Below are 14,360 nucleotides of genomic sequence, written 5' to 3' on the forward strand. Positions count from 1 at the left end.
TAACCAGAAGAAAAAAGCTTGGGCAACAAAGTCAAATAATGTTACTGTTATTAAATTGTTAAATATTAAAAATATCACTTGTCCATTCATCATCTCACCATACAACAAAGTATAGCATATCATTAATGATAAACTAACACTTCCACAGCAGTAATCCACCACTTCATTTGTATGTATAGTGCTCCTTATAAATTGTCATATACTATACATTACACACAAAAACACATTTATCCTGTTCTTACAAACCACCCAGCCTTGTTCCTTACCATAATCCAAGAATTATCCAAATATAATTCCCAAAGCTTCACATTATGTCCACATGCATTCTTCCCAGCATTTCATAACTCCTGTCAACAAGTTCACTTGAATACACTCTCCTTACCAGTCTACCATCATCCATTTGTTCAATATATACAAACCATTTCATTATGCTCTTCTCAATCTTGCTGTATTTGACATAATGCATAATGGTTTCATTCTAACTTATATATTCTTAACTCCACACATGCTTCTCAGATTGTCCATTTTCTACTAATAAAATCTGATACAAAAATGAACGACGTAGCACAGCAGTTGAGGTCAGAACACTGGAAAGATTATAAATACTTGTGTGGTGATGAGCATCCAAAATTAAAATATTTGATTTTCCCATTTGATACTACACTATGGTCTTGCAACCATACATGCAAGTCAGACCCATCACTCTATGGAGTCTTCTAGCTGCATCTCTTCCTATCTTGTATTCCTCATCATGTTTTCATTATAACAGCTATTTCCTTTCCTGAACGATCCTACTCTATACTTTAACACTAACGTACCGACCCGTCCGAGCGTGCCTCACTAACTGTTCCAGGCATCCGAGGGTCCTGCTCAGCAACACCTAAAATTGTTATTCTCTTGTGTTTTCTCAGTCATGTACAGTATTGGGTTATTATTATAAACTTGGTGTTAAAATGTTAGAAAAATAATTTACTGGAGTATAGTTGCAAGATTAAATGCAATTTGATTATAGAATTTGTATGATGAAGCTGAATATATGAACCTTTGTTAAGCTATGCCCAGTGTTAAAAAAAAAAATTAAGTTTTTTAATTTCAAGGCGAACGGCACATTTTAGCATTATCAGAACATTTACCGTCGGAGTAAGGATGACACATTTTAGCATCATCGGAATGCTGAAGAGTTTGCATAGATATTTCTTTTTAGCAATCACACAGTCAAGGTATTTCAAATGATCATTTGCTGTGCTTCAACATTCACATATATTTCATACACACAATTATATTCTCTATATATATCACCATAACTATACTCTTGTCCTTCCAACCACTTGGGGTGGACGGCAGAAGCTTCATGTGTCCCATCTGTAATCCTTATCCTGAACCCTTTCAAGTCCGCCAAGCCTTTGCATCTATACAAGTTGTAATGGTTTGGAGAAAATAGTGTTCTTTCACACATCTCAGATTTTCAACTAGTCTACATGGTACTTTGTCTGTGAAAAAAACTGTATTATGTGCACACATTAAAGTTAAACTGTACTTCAATTACTCATTCAGCTGCAGGCGATGAGTCACAATAACGTGGCTGAAGTATGTTGACCAGACCACACACCTACGCTCTTACACCTACATTGTCTTCTCCTACGCTCCCTTGCTATCCTCTTCTTTTTCCTATTACTTCTCCTTCGGTGGTTATAATAGGAGCTGCCTCGTATGGGCCAATAGGCCTGCTGCAGTTTCCATTACTACCATCCCCTACACCTGACTTTCCTCCTCAGCTCTCTCTTGCCTATTTATTGTCTGTCCCTACCTCCTCATCACAATCGACTTGAGAATGGTCCAGGACGGACCGAAATGTCGTCGTCCCTTCAATTTCTAGTGTGTGGTCTGGTCAACTCATTCAGCTGCTACACTGAGTTTGCATCACACAAACATTCATACGTGGCCCTCACTCATGATCTCATGTATGTATGTGCTGAATAACCAAGGAGTTTACATACAACTATTCATTAAAATTTACAAATTTAAAACTAATATTTGTATTATATTTAACAACATAAAACTAAAAACTCTACTTACCTATTAAAACAATCCTTAATGAGTCTGTAATTTTTGGTAACTGTGTTGACAATTGACCCAAGAAGTGCTAGACATGATGTGATGACTGTTCGATCATGCTGTAAAATTAACTTGACAGCATCTTCCTCAAGTTGTGAGAGAAAGGTTTCACTTGGGTGCTCCATTAGGGGTACAACTAGTTCTAACGTTCGTGCCACCACACCAATCATTGTGTAATCTACTTGCGTCTGCATGAAGAGAAACAAACAACTTATAGTGACTAAGTAGAATATAAATTCACAACTAAGAAATGTCATGATCTTTGTACATTCCATAGACAAATGTGATATTTTGTAAATAAAAATAAAGCATAATAATAACTGAGAACAATTAATACGTAGTAACTATGGACTTACTTATTAATAAAACAATTTACCTGACATCATACCAACATAAATAATAGCACAGAGAATGCTATTAACTAGCTATTCTGCTATGGTGAGAATCATCAGTATTTACAAATATTCATCTTAACAATATAAAACATTTGATTATTATTAGAAAAGAAAATTTTTCCTAAATGAGCAACCTCCTGAAGAATTTTCTACAGACATTTCAATTCTCTTCAAGTGTTTTTGGAAAACCAAAAACATATGTTGAAGGTCATTACAAACTGGTTAGCACACTGGCTAAGGAATTTGTATAAAGTATGTACATGCAATAAAAATCATAAAATAGACTTCAAGCTTGTGAAAAGCATTTTTCTGAGTACACTATTATGCCACTCAAAAAAAATGAATTATGAAAAAATACATTATGAAGAAGAAGACAGAAGACTATTTCCTTTTCAAGGATTTCCATACATTTTGAGATGTTCTTCCAAGAAAGGGTCAAATTCACTCAGCAGCTCTTGCCTTTTTTTGCTGACCCAATAATCTAATTTCCTCCATGAATGGCAAACCTCTAGAAACAAGAAAGCAAATTACAGAAACCACATGTGTCAACACTTTATGCCAATATTCCTGCTCTGAGCGACGTTGTTCAAGTAATAAAAAATCTACACTTCGTTTCTTTATGTCTAATCAAATATGCTGCCATGCACTTTCCATGTTCTTCTCCATTTTCATGTTCTACAATAACATTGTTGTGCTTCCAATCATTGAACCCAATGTAACACAGGAAGATTCATTCTTGGACAACAGACAACATACGAAAACAGTACAAACGACCTTGGGATGGTGAATAGAGTAGCCATTCACGTTTTACATACTCACCATTCCACAGCTCACGTTAGAACCCACTGTTTGATAAATACTTTGCTTTCAAATTCTCTACTCCAGCTGTTTTATACACTGTGTGAGTTTGAAAGGTTGCTATCATGATTCTGACATTATAAGGGCCCACTATAAATCCAGTAATCTATTGTGTTACTATCAATATGTTCCATAGTACCGGATCTGTCTCTTGGATTGCAAACTCCTTTACTGTTACAGATTTGGGTATTTCCACTTGGAAAATGCACAATTCTGTTACAGTTACTCACTACAGCTATTGATGTGTTGAGCAGTTTAAGGGTTAAAGCACCTTGGCTGGATAAACCAACCATCAATGTCAAAGTGACCCCATTTGGAATAGGAAAGCTAATACTTAAATGAAAACAGCCAAGAAGGCCGAAGGTGGCAAGAACAATTACATGGACTGAGAGAATAGAATCCTTGCTTCTGAGGGAGCATGAAGATCAATGAAACAAATGCCAGAAACCCGAGCCAACAAAAATGCCAACTTGAAAACGAGAGGACAACAATACTGACAGGACCCAATACAAGAATAAAGTAGGTGCAGAATGTACGCGAGATGACCAGAGATGAAAATGGCCCAAGAGTGCTTCACTTTAAGGATTGTCATCATCAAAATTGCCATCTTGACTGAGAAAAAAACAAAAATATAATTATTTTACTTGTTATTCTCATGAAATGGAAGATATGAATTTAAAAACAAGCAAAAGACAAAAGACAAAAAAAAAAAAAAAAAAAAAAAAAAAAAAAAATCATATATCTGCCCTTATATTGACCAGACCGGTGATCAATATTCCTTCTGGCATTGTACAGTGTCACACGGTTAAAAGAGCCAACACCCAACAAAAATATTTTTGCATTTTATTTTTCTAATGAAATACATACATTCAAAAAGGAAGGATTCTGCATTTAAAAGTAAAAATCCAGTGTTTAATGTAATGAAATGCCTCTTTCTGATGGACCACTCAGGAACTCCCCAATGCTACAACCTGTAAGTATCCAAGTCTTAGGAACACATCAGGAGAGACTCACCCATGACTGCCTACCAAAAGCCAGTACCAGAATCTGGCCCACTCAAAAGATGCAAAGGAAAACCCAGGAATAACGCTGGTGTAGAAAGGGTTTCCATCTCAACCTAAAGTAGAACTCAAAACAAGATAGAAACCCACACTAATGGGTGATATAAAGACAACTGTGAAGTGTAATCATTAAACAAAAATGAAAGCACAGTTCTGCACAGAATAAAATGTGTCAAGAAACACCAACACCATTTAGCTAAGGGTAACAAAAAGTGATCTCATTATGGGAGTTATGATTAAGTCAGTACCTGGCACGTGAGGAGGATGGCAGACTGGCACCACAAACGGCCTCAGTTGCTACCAGGTGACAGCCGCAAGAGTTGCAGCGAAGGTTGTTTACCAGTTATTAACTATCATTTACCTTGTTTTCCAAATTTCATTTCTTTCCTAAGAGAAGTGGTTTATTTTGTTTCCCATGTGACTTTCATGACAGTTCTTAAGTTCTGGGTTTCTCTGACCTCCATGCTTTCTTTTCCACTTTGAGAGAATTAGATTCTGATCCCAATTTCTAATAAGCCTCATACATTTTGTGACCTGGTACAATTGGGAGACTTTACACTGAATATGCTTGACGTGCCTAATCACCATGGAGCTACTTTGGGGTCCAGCCCAGAAAATTTACTATTGGGATACAATCATCAACTTCAAGAGCAGCAATACTTCTCAATTCGGCAACAATACTGTACAGTATTATGAGGAATTCTTAAGATATTAATGGAAATCTCAAGAAAGTTGAACTGGAAAAAATAAGATAAACCATAAGAAACCCTAATAATCATATTTTCCCTAATTGAAAATTGAACCACAACAGTAAAAAAAAAAATTAACCTCGCAAAGCCTAACAGAAATATTTGCTAAAAAAAACTTTCCTGAACTAATCCATAAACAAGAATCTTACCCGGCATCTCCACGCTAAGTAAGGCTGAAGTGTTATTGCGTGGTCCACCAAAAGCTGGGGACGGATTTTTGCAAATAAATAGAGTGTCTTGTGGCATGCTAAAATACGCTGTGTTGTGGTCCGTGGTTCATCGCCCGGATGACTTTCCTGCCCATCTTCTTCAAGAACCAGGATGTGTCTGACCAAGCAATCAACTATCTGCTTGCATGCCGTCACTAGGGACTTTGGGGGCTCTGTGTTGACCTTAGTAACATCCTCTTTATCTTCTCTAGGTTTAAACATCTGAACATGAAAACAGAAAAAGTAATAAATACACCACATACTTGTGCATAATGTGGAGGAATTAATACAATAAACAGTATCAACATTATAAAATATGTACATCACTTTTATCTATATTAAACTGTTAAGCATAATGACTGGTTAAGTAAGAGGAACCACAATGTTTATAGACAGAAGTGATCACCTGCGTTTTACGTTTCCCAAAGAGAGTATGTGTCAAAATTATTTGTTGTATTTTGCTCACAATAAACAATTATGAACTTCAATCTTATTTTATTACTTTCTATATTTATAATGAAATAGTTTGAGTAAGTTGATGCAGGTATCTGCTAGTTGAAGGTGGTGTGTATTGATCATAACAGAGGGAGAAATCTGAGGTACTTCTGTATAATATATCTCACAAAACAAACAATATTAGGAACTTTTATCAATAAAAATGAAAATCCACTCTGAACATATACAAATCAGACCCTTAAGAAAAAGAAGTAATGTTTGAAAAAGTGAAGGTGGATGAAGAAGGAAAGGGTGGTTGTTGGATGATGATAGTGTACTCACCAAATTGTATTCATCTAATTGCCTAGATTGTTAAAGCACAGGTAGACGTATCAGGCACAATGGAAGCATTGTTGACTATTGTACACCTAACCCCAACAATCAGATTTCGAGGAAAGGCATAAGAAGCGACAGATAAGAAAACAATCTTTAATATTTTTCAAGCACAAACCCATTGTAGACGCACAGCATGAACACACAGATGATAAGGCAAGATACAACATATACACAAGCATACAGGTAACACAACAACTCTACCCTCAACAGGCTTCACTTTCGTAATGTTCCAAGCACTACCCTGGGAACAAGGCGACTTTGATAAGGTTGACATCTTAAGTGGAGAAATCCAAACAAAATAAGAGGAGAAAATGTAATGTGGGTGGTATAAACACAATTGCCCGGATGCATTTACACAAAAGTAAATGCAATGGCTTCACACGTAAGTGATTTAAGGAAAATCCAACATCACTTATGTTTTAAAAGTAGCAGCCCTCACAGTAATAGGTGTTTAATGAGGTGGGAAAGTGTAAGGACCATAGACAGCCTCGGCTGCCATCTGGTGGCAGACAAGCAAGTGGGAGCTGGGATTACTTTCATCTTGTAACCATCATTTGTATTACACTTCTTTCTGTCAAGCGGTTTCTTTGGTTTTGCATATACTTCCTGGTAAGATTTTGAGTTGCTATCTAATATCCACTCTTCCATCACTTTGTTTGAGAACCAGATTCTGGTCCTGGATCCCAGTAGAAAAAAAAAAAAAAATAACAAGGGATCTTAATTAGAGTACGAGAAAGAATAAGGTAACTGTTTTAAAACTAGGTACCTGAATGACGAAAACAAAAAAAAGATTTAAATTATACAGTAGATAACTGATGGCAAAATCAGGGGCTCAGTAGATAGAGCTAAATTCCTGCACAAAACTAGCTCTGGTAAGTGAATACATACAGGGACTTAACGAAGTGCAGTATTCCCTCGGAGAACAAGTGGTGAACAAGCAGAATGGGCTTGAGGAGAAAATATTAAGAGACTAACTGCATCCACAGCTTCAAATGTTGATGCTGATAAGAGAAAATATGATTTGGAGATAACACCACACAACTGACAACCAATAGGAAAGAAAACAAGGGGAAAATTTAAAAGAACTTTTAAAGAGTTCATGAGTACGTGAAATTGTCAAGAGCCAAACTGATGGAACCGTGATGGTCAAACTGAGGGTATTCAACTCACTGGCTGTCGGCTGAGTGGGGATGTAACAAAGCAACCCAGGTATGCTTGAGTATGCTTCCACCCACTCCAGCAAAGGTGGGCATATTTCACATCATAGTAGGTCACCACAACCCATTGATGTTTGGGTATGTCAAAGACCTGGATGGATTGGTATCCTAACAACAATGAGTGTGGCTATGGTTTCTCCTCTTGTTCGGCGAGTGAAACTGCGGGGTGCCATGGTTACCCTTCAATGGTCGCAGAAACAATCCCATTCCTTGTGGGCGGTTTTCACAGCGTACAAACGGTCAGTGATCCACACAACCCATCTTGAAACACCTGACCAAGGAGTCTAACATGTGTACTCACCTATTGGTGCTTGCAGGATCGAGCATTGACTCTTGGATCCTGCCTGTGTGTGAGTCAGTGGGTACACTAAACTCAGAGGTGTAATAAAAGTGATAAGGGGTGCAGCAGACACCTCATAAAAAAGCCGGACTCTGAGCCAATCCCTCATCGGTTTCCCTTTCGGTAAGCCGTGTGAGCTATTTTCCCAAGAACTACAAGACATCTGGAATGGTGGCGACATGATGGTGTCTGTAAAAAAAGGTCTACTGTTGCAGGGAGGCACTTGCCTGCATGCTGCAAAACTCACTTTGCTGTGAGGTTCCAGCCAATCAGTGGGTCATGCATGCAATCAACAACAACCAAGAGCGAGAACTTATTTTACTCAAATAATGAAAAAATTGGAAAAAATAATGAAAAGCACATATAAAAAACTACATTGATAACTTACACTATGTAGAAGCTGCTCAAACCAGTCAAGGCCTGTGTCCCTGCACGCCACCACTACCTCAGTAATATTATTGACTTTTCTGAGCAGAGCTTCTTCATCAAGATGTGGCCTCTCTCTTACTGGTGTAAACCACATATTCTGAATTAAATCAAAGTAAAAATAATTAATATTTTTGCATTTCTTCAATAGACTATATACATCTCAACATTGACCTGTAAACACGTGTATAATCCATCTCTCAATAACGCATGCACAACAGAAGACTATAACAGACTAATACAAAGATTACTCAAGATAATCAAAACCTACAATGGGTTACAGGTTGTTGACCAGACCACACACTAGAAGGTGAAGGGACGACAACGTTTCGGTCCGTCCTGGACCATTCTCAAGTCGATTGTCGTAATCACAATCGACTTGAGAATGGTCCAGGATGGACCGAAACGTCGTCGTCCCTTCACCTTCTAGTGTGTGGTCTGGTCAACATACTTTAGCCACGTTATTGTGACTCATCTCCTGCATACGGGTTATAGGTTGATCCAGAAAGACAAATTAATTATTAAAGTGGGGAAAGGTAAGTTGCGCATATATAGATTGGACAATAAATGAGGCCAGGTCAGAAAACACAGACTCTGATGACTGATACATTCATATGGCAGCACACACACGATCAGCAGGAGAAAGCAAAACACCATTATCAATTTGGTCTTCACTAGCATGGAGAAAGAAATCTTACATTTAAAATTCCTTAACTCAATTGGTAAAAGTAACCCAGTGATGTTAAGCAGACTATGCAGTAAATTATTATACACAACAGGGAAAGGATCATTAAGAAAACATATAAATAAACTGAACAACAGAAGGGAAAATATGAATATTTAAAAACACTCTGAACCCTGTTGCATACATAACTGCAGGTAAATAGAGTAATTATTTAGTCTTCTGCAATCTATACCAATAATCTATTTACAGTATATATAACAAAAATCTGTGGCAGGTACTTGCCTAACAGTGACTACATAACAGCGAGAACTAATACCTCAGTGTACCTGGTCATTTTTTGTTTTTAAATTTCCATATGTTTCAGTATTTGGTTGTATTTGGCATTGATATTATGTAAAGAGGTGGTTTCCCACACTACTTTTAGTACACTCCACTTGTTGTCCTCAAGGATACTATGATGTAACCCTCTGCACCTTCCCCTGTTTAATTTTGTGCTACAAGAGGTGCATTTTCTATGCTAAAGAAGAGTATTTTAATATTAGTCTAACAAAGGAGATAGAGTATAGGCATTCTTGAAAGACTGCATATTTAGGTTCTTTTATACCATTCTAATGTTTGCCAGCATCCCATATACTGCTATTGTTATCTAGTTTCAGTAAAACTTCATTGTTACTGCTGAAATTATATCCACTTTTAAATCATTTTCTCTGATTTCTGTAGGCGTCTTTTCCTTAAGATACCGATTACCGATTCCTTTTGGTCTCCTATCACCCTTTCCCATCTTCACTACCTTGAACTTGTTGGAGTTGAATTCAGTCATTTGTACTCTTGACTTCTAGAGATTGTAATGGTCTTCCTGTAATTCTCTGCAACCCACCAAGTTTCACAGTCCTCAATGATACATGAGATACTGGTGGTGGTGGTGTGGTTAGTTACATACCGGAGTCTACAGGGAGAGGGTCTAGAGCAGGGTTGGGGAACCTGCACCCTTCTGGCCATTCAGTGTGGCCTTATGTGACCTTAATAAGCAAGTCCAAAATTATGTACAAAAATCCACTTCTGTTGACTTTGCCATTCTGCTTGCTGGCTTCAATTTATTTTTCAGGTTATTCAGCATTGGTCTGTCACTATTCCCTTCCATGGGCCATTCTAGCTAGTTTTTTTCCTCTGCCTCCTGGCCTATTTGATTCCCCATCCTCACTGAGCCTGTGTGACTCTTTGGGCACCTTTCCAGTTGCCCTGCATGTAAAGAGTTCTTTCTTTCCCATGCCCTGGTTTTGTGACCCCCCCCCCTTCCCCATGGGTCAGGCCCTATGTTTTTGTACCTTGATTAACCTGTTTTTATTTGTTTGTTTTTCAGCCCAAAGACAGTTTCTTCAAGGCTCTGTTGGAATAATGCACTGGGGATCTATTGAGGAACAGCCCAGCAATCAAGTGTTGAATATAATGACAACTAATGACATATTGAGTGGATACTATTATGTTGTTCAACATTTTACCTTCAAGCTGAAATATTAAACTCCACAAACAATTTTTAGTAATCATTGCAGTTCAGAGATTTGCTTTAAGAAAACTACTGCCCAGAGCACAAATCCACATCACTGTAAAGCAATTCCTTTATGGGCCAATAGGCCTTCTGCAGTTACCTTCATTCTTATGTTATTTTAATTCACCAGATGGGTAACAATTTTCTAACATTTATCATGAAACAAAGGCCTCACCTGGAAGACCTCCTGCACTAACTTCTTGATACCTTCTTCATCGTTGATTCTTCTAATCATCTTCACGCATATCTCCGGGATCTTGGTAAAGTCAGGACATTCAAGACATATGTCTTTCAAGATCTTAATAACACGTTTTCTTACGCTAACACCCGTGTCCTGAATGTACAATTATACTTTGTATTAACAAAAACCCTTATAAATTATTTTATATTATTATCACAATATAATAATCAATATATACACACAAATAAAAATAATTAAATTATAATGATAGGCTATTCATGAGAAGTAAATAAACAATAATTGATAATTTACCAATATTCTTGCAGAAATCATTTCATAATAGGTGTTCAAGACTTCTGGACGTGATAACACAAACTTTCCAACAAGATCAACAGCTGCTTCTCTAACAGAAGTAGAGTGGTCTAAAAAGGAGTGGTGAACACCAAGCTGCATGTCATTACGAGACAGAACTGCAGGATCAGCTTCTACCACCATAGTTAGGCACTTCATAGCCTTTGTGCGGACTGCGATCGCAGACTCCGTTAAAACTCTCAGAATCTGTTGAAAATTAAACTTTATGAGCTACAACACATTGTAACTTTAAACTTTACCCAATACATTTTTACAAGTATTCTATTATTAAAAACTTCTAAAAATGGATGCAATATGACTCACACTCCCTATCTATAATTACACATGAACCCAACATTTTGTAAATATTTTCTAATAATTCTTTAACTACTTAGAAGGGATCAGGATAAGGATTTGGAATGGGAGGGGGGGGGGGGGGATGAATGGCATCAGCCACTTGGGCTGGAAAGTAGAGCGACAGTCTTGCTTTATGCAGGTCAGCATTCAAACCCTAACTGTCCAAGTGGTTGGGCACCATTCCTTCCCTACATCCCATCCCAAATCCTTAACCTTCCAAATGCCATATAATTGTAATGGTTTAGCCCTTACTCCTGATAGTTCCCATCCCTTCCCTAGAGATAATTTAAATGTTGTGTATCAAACTGTAAGCAAACAAATTCAAACATCTAAGATACTTTTGTGTGCATCTTATGTGCTATTACACCATGATCACATTTGTTGAAAGCTTTTGTAAAGTCTGCATGCAGTACATACCAGTAGGATCTGCTCTAAACCAAGTTGGGCAGGATCATATAAACTTTGTGACTATTTTGTAATTATGTGCATTTGCATCATGCAAAAATGTTATGCATGATGTCAATGCTATCACAATTCAAGGTTGGTGTCATATTCAGTAATTCCTTTTTCTCAATGATTTTTCTTACGAGTTCATCATTATTTGTGAAAATAAGATCCTAACTGTGTTTTATTTTAAGGATGTTTATCCTATTTAATTGTTTAAGGCATGTTTATTTTATCTAATTTACTTTCTTTTAAAACATATGGAATAACTGTCAAGGATACTTAAATATATACTCTGTCACCTTGTACCTAACTTACCTGTTTAAGATACATGTCAAAACTCTGAGAAAAGGGTCTCTTTGATGCAAGGTATCTAGTGATGAGTTCGGCATTTTCATATCCTATGTGAGTTTGCAAAGTCTGTGTTTTTGCTCCAGGTGATGCTGGTGGAAAGGGTGGTATCTGAAGTTAGATAGCAATGATCAGTCAGTAAAATATTTGTGTCAAGTTGAAATATGCCATATTACCTGAATTTATACATATTACTTATATTCATGCAGTTTCCAAAAAATCTAAACTTTAGTCAAACCGTACTCAAACACAAGACCTGTTTTGATCTGTTTGGTGCATCCAGTCTAAGTTAAGTTTTAAAACAATTAATATGTTTAATTGTACAAATAACAACATTTTTTGTATATCTTTACACCAAAATCATTTGGAAATGCTAAATTTTTAATTAACAAATTATTAACATAGAATTTCATCACATTTTGTATCTGTTTGGAGATAATAATGTAGTAGGCAAGTGCCAGATAAAATAATGCGACAATATTCTTGCAGTGCGTAGGAAAGACAGATGTAAAGTGAATATGTTGACAACCATTCACACTGGTAGCATGGTAAACATTGGCAAGATTAAAAAATCAACAAGAAGCAGTGTATAAATCACACTGTATCATGGACTACAACATAAACATGCACTTGGTTGATAATTATGACATGATAGGGAAACAAAAATGGGAAACGGAAAAAATTAACACTTAAATCCAATAAAAAAAATCAGATGCCACATGAGAACAGTTTTAACTAATATTCACTTAAAAAATAAGAGCTTTAGTGAGAAACTGTACCTTAGTGAGAAGGAATAACTTTCTTTTTTCTGCAAGCTGTGTAACCTCTGTCACTAAAGCCTCATCTACTTGCCCTTTCTTCCCTTCATCATCTTCATCATCTGATTCTTCACTGCTTTCTTCTTCACTTTCATCAACTTGTAAAAGGCAAGAATATAGAATTAATATTATTTGAATATAATAATAAAAAGTTTTATTATTACATATTATCAGTTCAACACCGAGCGAAGCACTATACATATATATTTTCTCTCTATTTACATTACCTTTTCTCTTTCTCTTCTTCTTGTTATGACTCCCTGATTTTCTTGCACTAGGCTGCGGTAGAGGTCCTTGCTTTTGACGCATGATCTCTGAGAATGCTTCTCGATACCACTGACCAATAAAAAAATGTCTCGCATGGAGTAAGGCAGATTCACTTCCAGAGTTTACTGCCAGCCAATCTAAGAGCACACGTTGCAAGAACATTGTCCGCTCTTGTTCTTCATCCGAGGGTCCGTTATTTTCTTTCATTTTCTCGCTTCCACCTTTCTGTTACAAACAGAACAGCACTAGTGATACCATATCAATTCTCATTGCTAAGAAGTAATAAATAAAGCACAAAATAAGTGAACCGAATTAAAGAAATCCTCCATCCCCTTCTGAGCAGTCCCTCAGTTGCTTCCCAGAGTCAAAATCTGTGCCTGCACAAGACATTGAGAATCTTGGCAGACTCTGTTGACTTATGCTCCACAGCGACATGTACCCATCCAAATGATTTCCTCCCCCCCCCCTCCATTGGCAAAGGAAGAGGGGGAGAAAACTTAAAATTCATCCCCAAGAATACTGCTACAGTATCAGGAAAACTTCAACACCATCACCATGTTGACCAGACCACACACTAGAATGTGAAGGGACGACAACGTTTCAGTCCGTCCTGGACCATTCTCAAGTCGATTGTCAACTTGAGAATCGACTTGAGAATGGTCCAGGACGGACCGAAACGTCGTCGTCCTATCACATTCTAGTGTGTGGTCTGGTCATCGTACTTTAGCCACGTTATTGTGACTCATCGCCTGCACCATCACCATCTCGCCTTGGCAAGAAAACAGATCAGAAGAAACAGGAAAGTCCCAGAACAGGGAAGGCCCCAACCAAATAGGAAAAAAGTGCCAACGAGAACCCCTACAAGAAAACAAAATTAATGTGTAACGTTTTGCCTAAACTTAAGAAATAATTATTATTGGAATAAATAAACATGAAAATATGTATATTCAACAGCTTATATGGAATTATTTTTAAACTTTTTTTTTTACCTTTTTAATTCATCTGCAAAGAACAAACTTCAAAAATATTATTTATTTTTGTTTACCAAAACTTTTAGAATGGTGCACAGTAATGACCCAAAGCAGAGAGAACTGAGCATTCTGAAGGTTAGTAACTAACTTCTTAGCAATTTCACTCAAATGTTCTTTAGATTCAATCA

The 14,360-nt window shown here is 36.9% G+C and overlaps 1 protein-coding gene across 5 annotated transcripts in view; it reads right to left on the reverse strand.

Moving 5' to 3' along the window:
- Positions 1-14,360, reverse strand: part of Nipped-B (Nipped-B cohesin loading factor) — a 115,375-nt gene that overhangs the window by 17,870 nt on the left and 83,145 nt on the right. For all 5 annotated transcript variants that reach the window (XM_069336226.1, XM_069336224.1, XM_069336225.1 and 2 more), the window contains 8 exons: positions 13,162-13,426; positions 12,896-13,032; positions 12,084-12,227; positions 10,926-11,171; positions 10,608-10,766; positions 8,164-8,301; positions 5,328-5,609; positions 2,077-2,303 (listed from right to left, as the gene is read on the reverse strand). In XM_069336226.1, coding sequence (XP_069192327.1) covers positions 2,077-2,303; positions 5,328-5,609; positions 8,164-8,301; positions 10,608-10,766; positions 10,926-11,171; positions 12,084-12,227; positions 12,896-13,032; positions 13,162-13,426 — 1,598 coding nt within the window. The remainder of the gene's footprint in view (positions 1-2,076; positions 2,304-5,327; positions 5,610-8,163; positions 8,302-10,607; positions 10,767-10,925; positions 11,172-12,083; positions 12,228-12,895; positions 13,033-13,161; positions 13,427-14,360) is intronic.

The sequence above is a fragment of the Procambarus clarkii genome, chromosome 35 (assembly GCF_040958095.1).
Source record: "Procambarus clarkii isolate CNS0578487 chromosome 35, FALCON_Pclarkii_2.0, whole genome shotgun sequence".
Classification (NCBI taxonomy): Eukaryota; Metazoa; Arthropoda; class Malacostraca; order Decapoda; family Cambaridae; genus Procambarus; species Procambarus clarkii.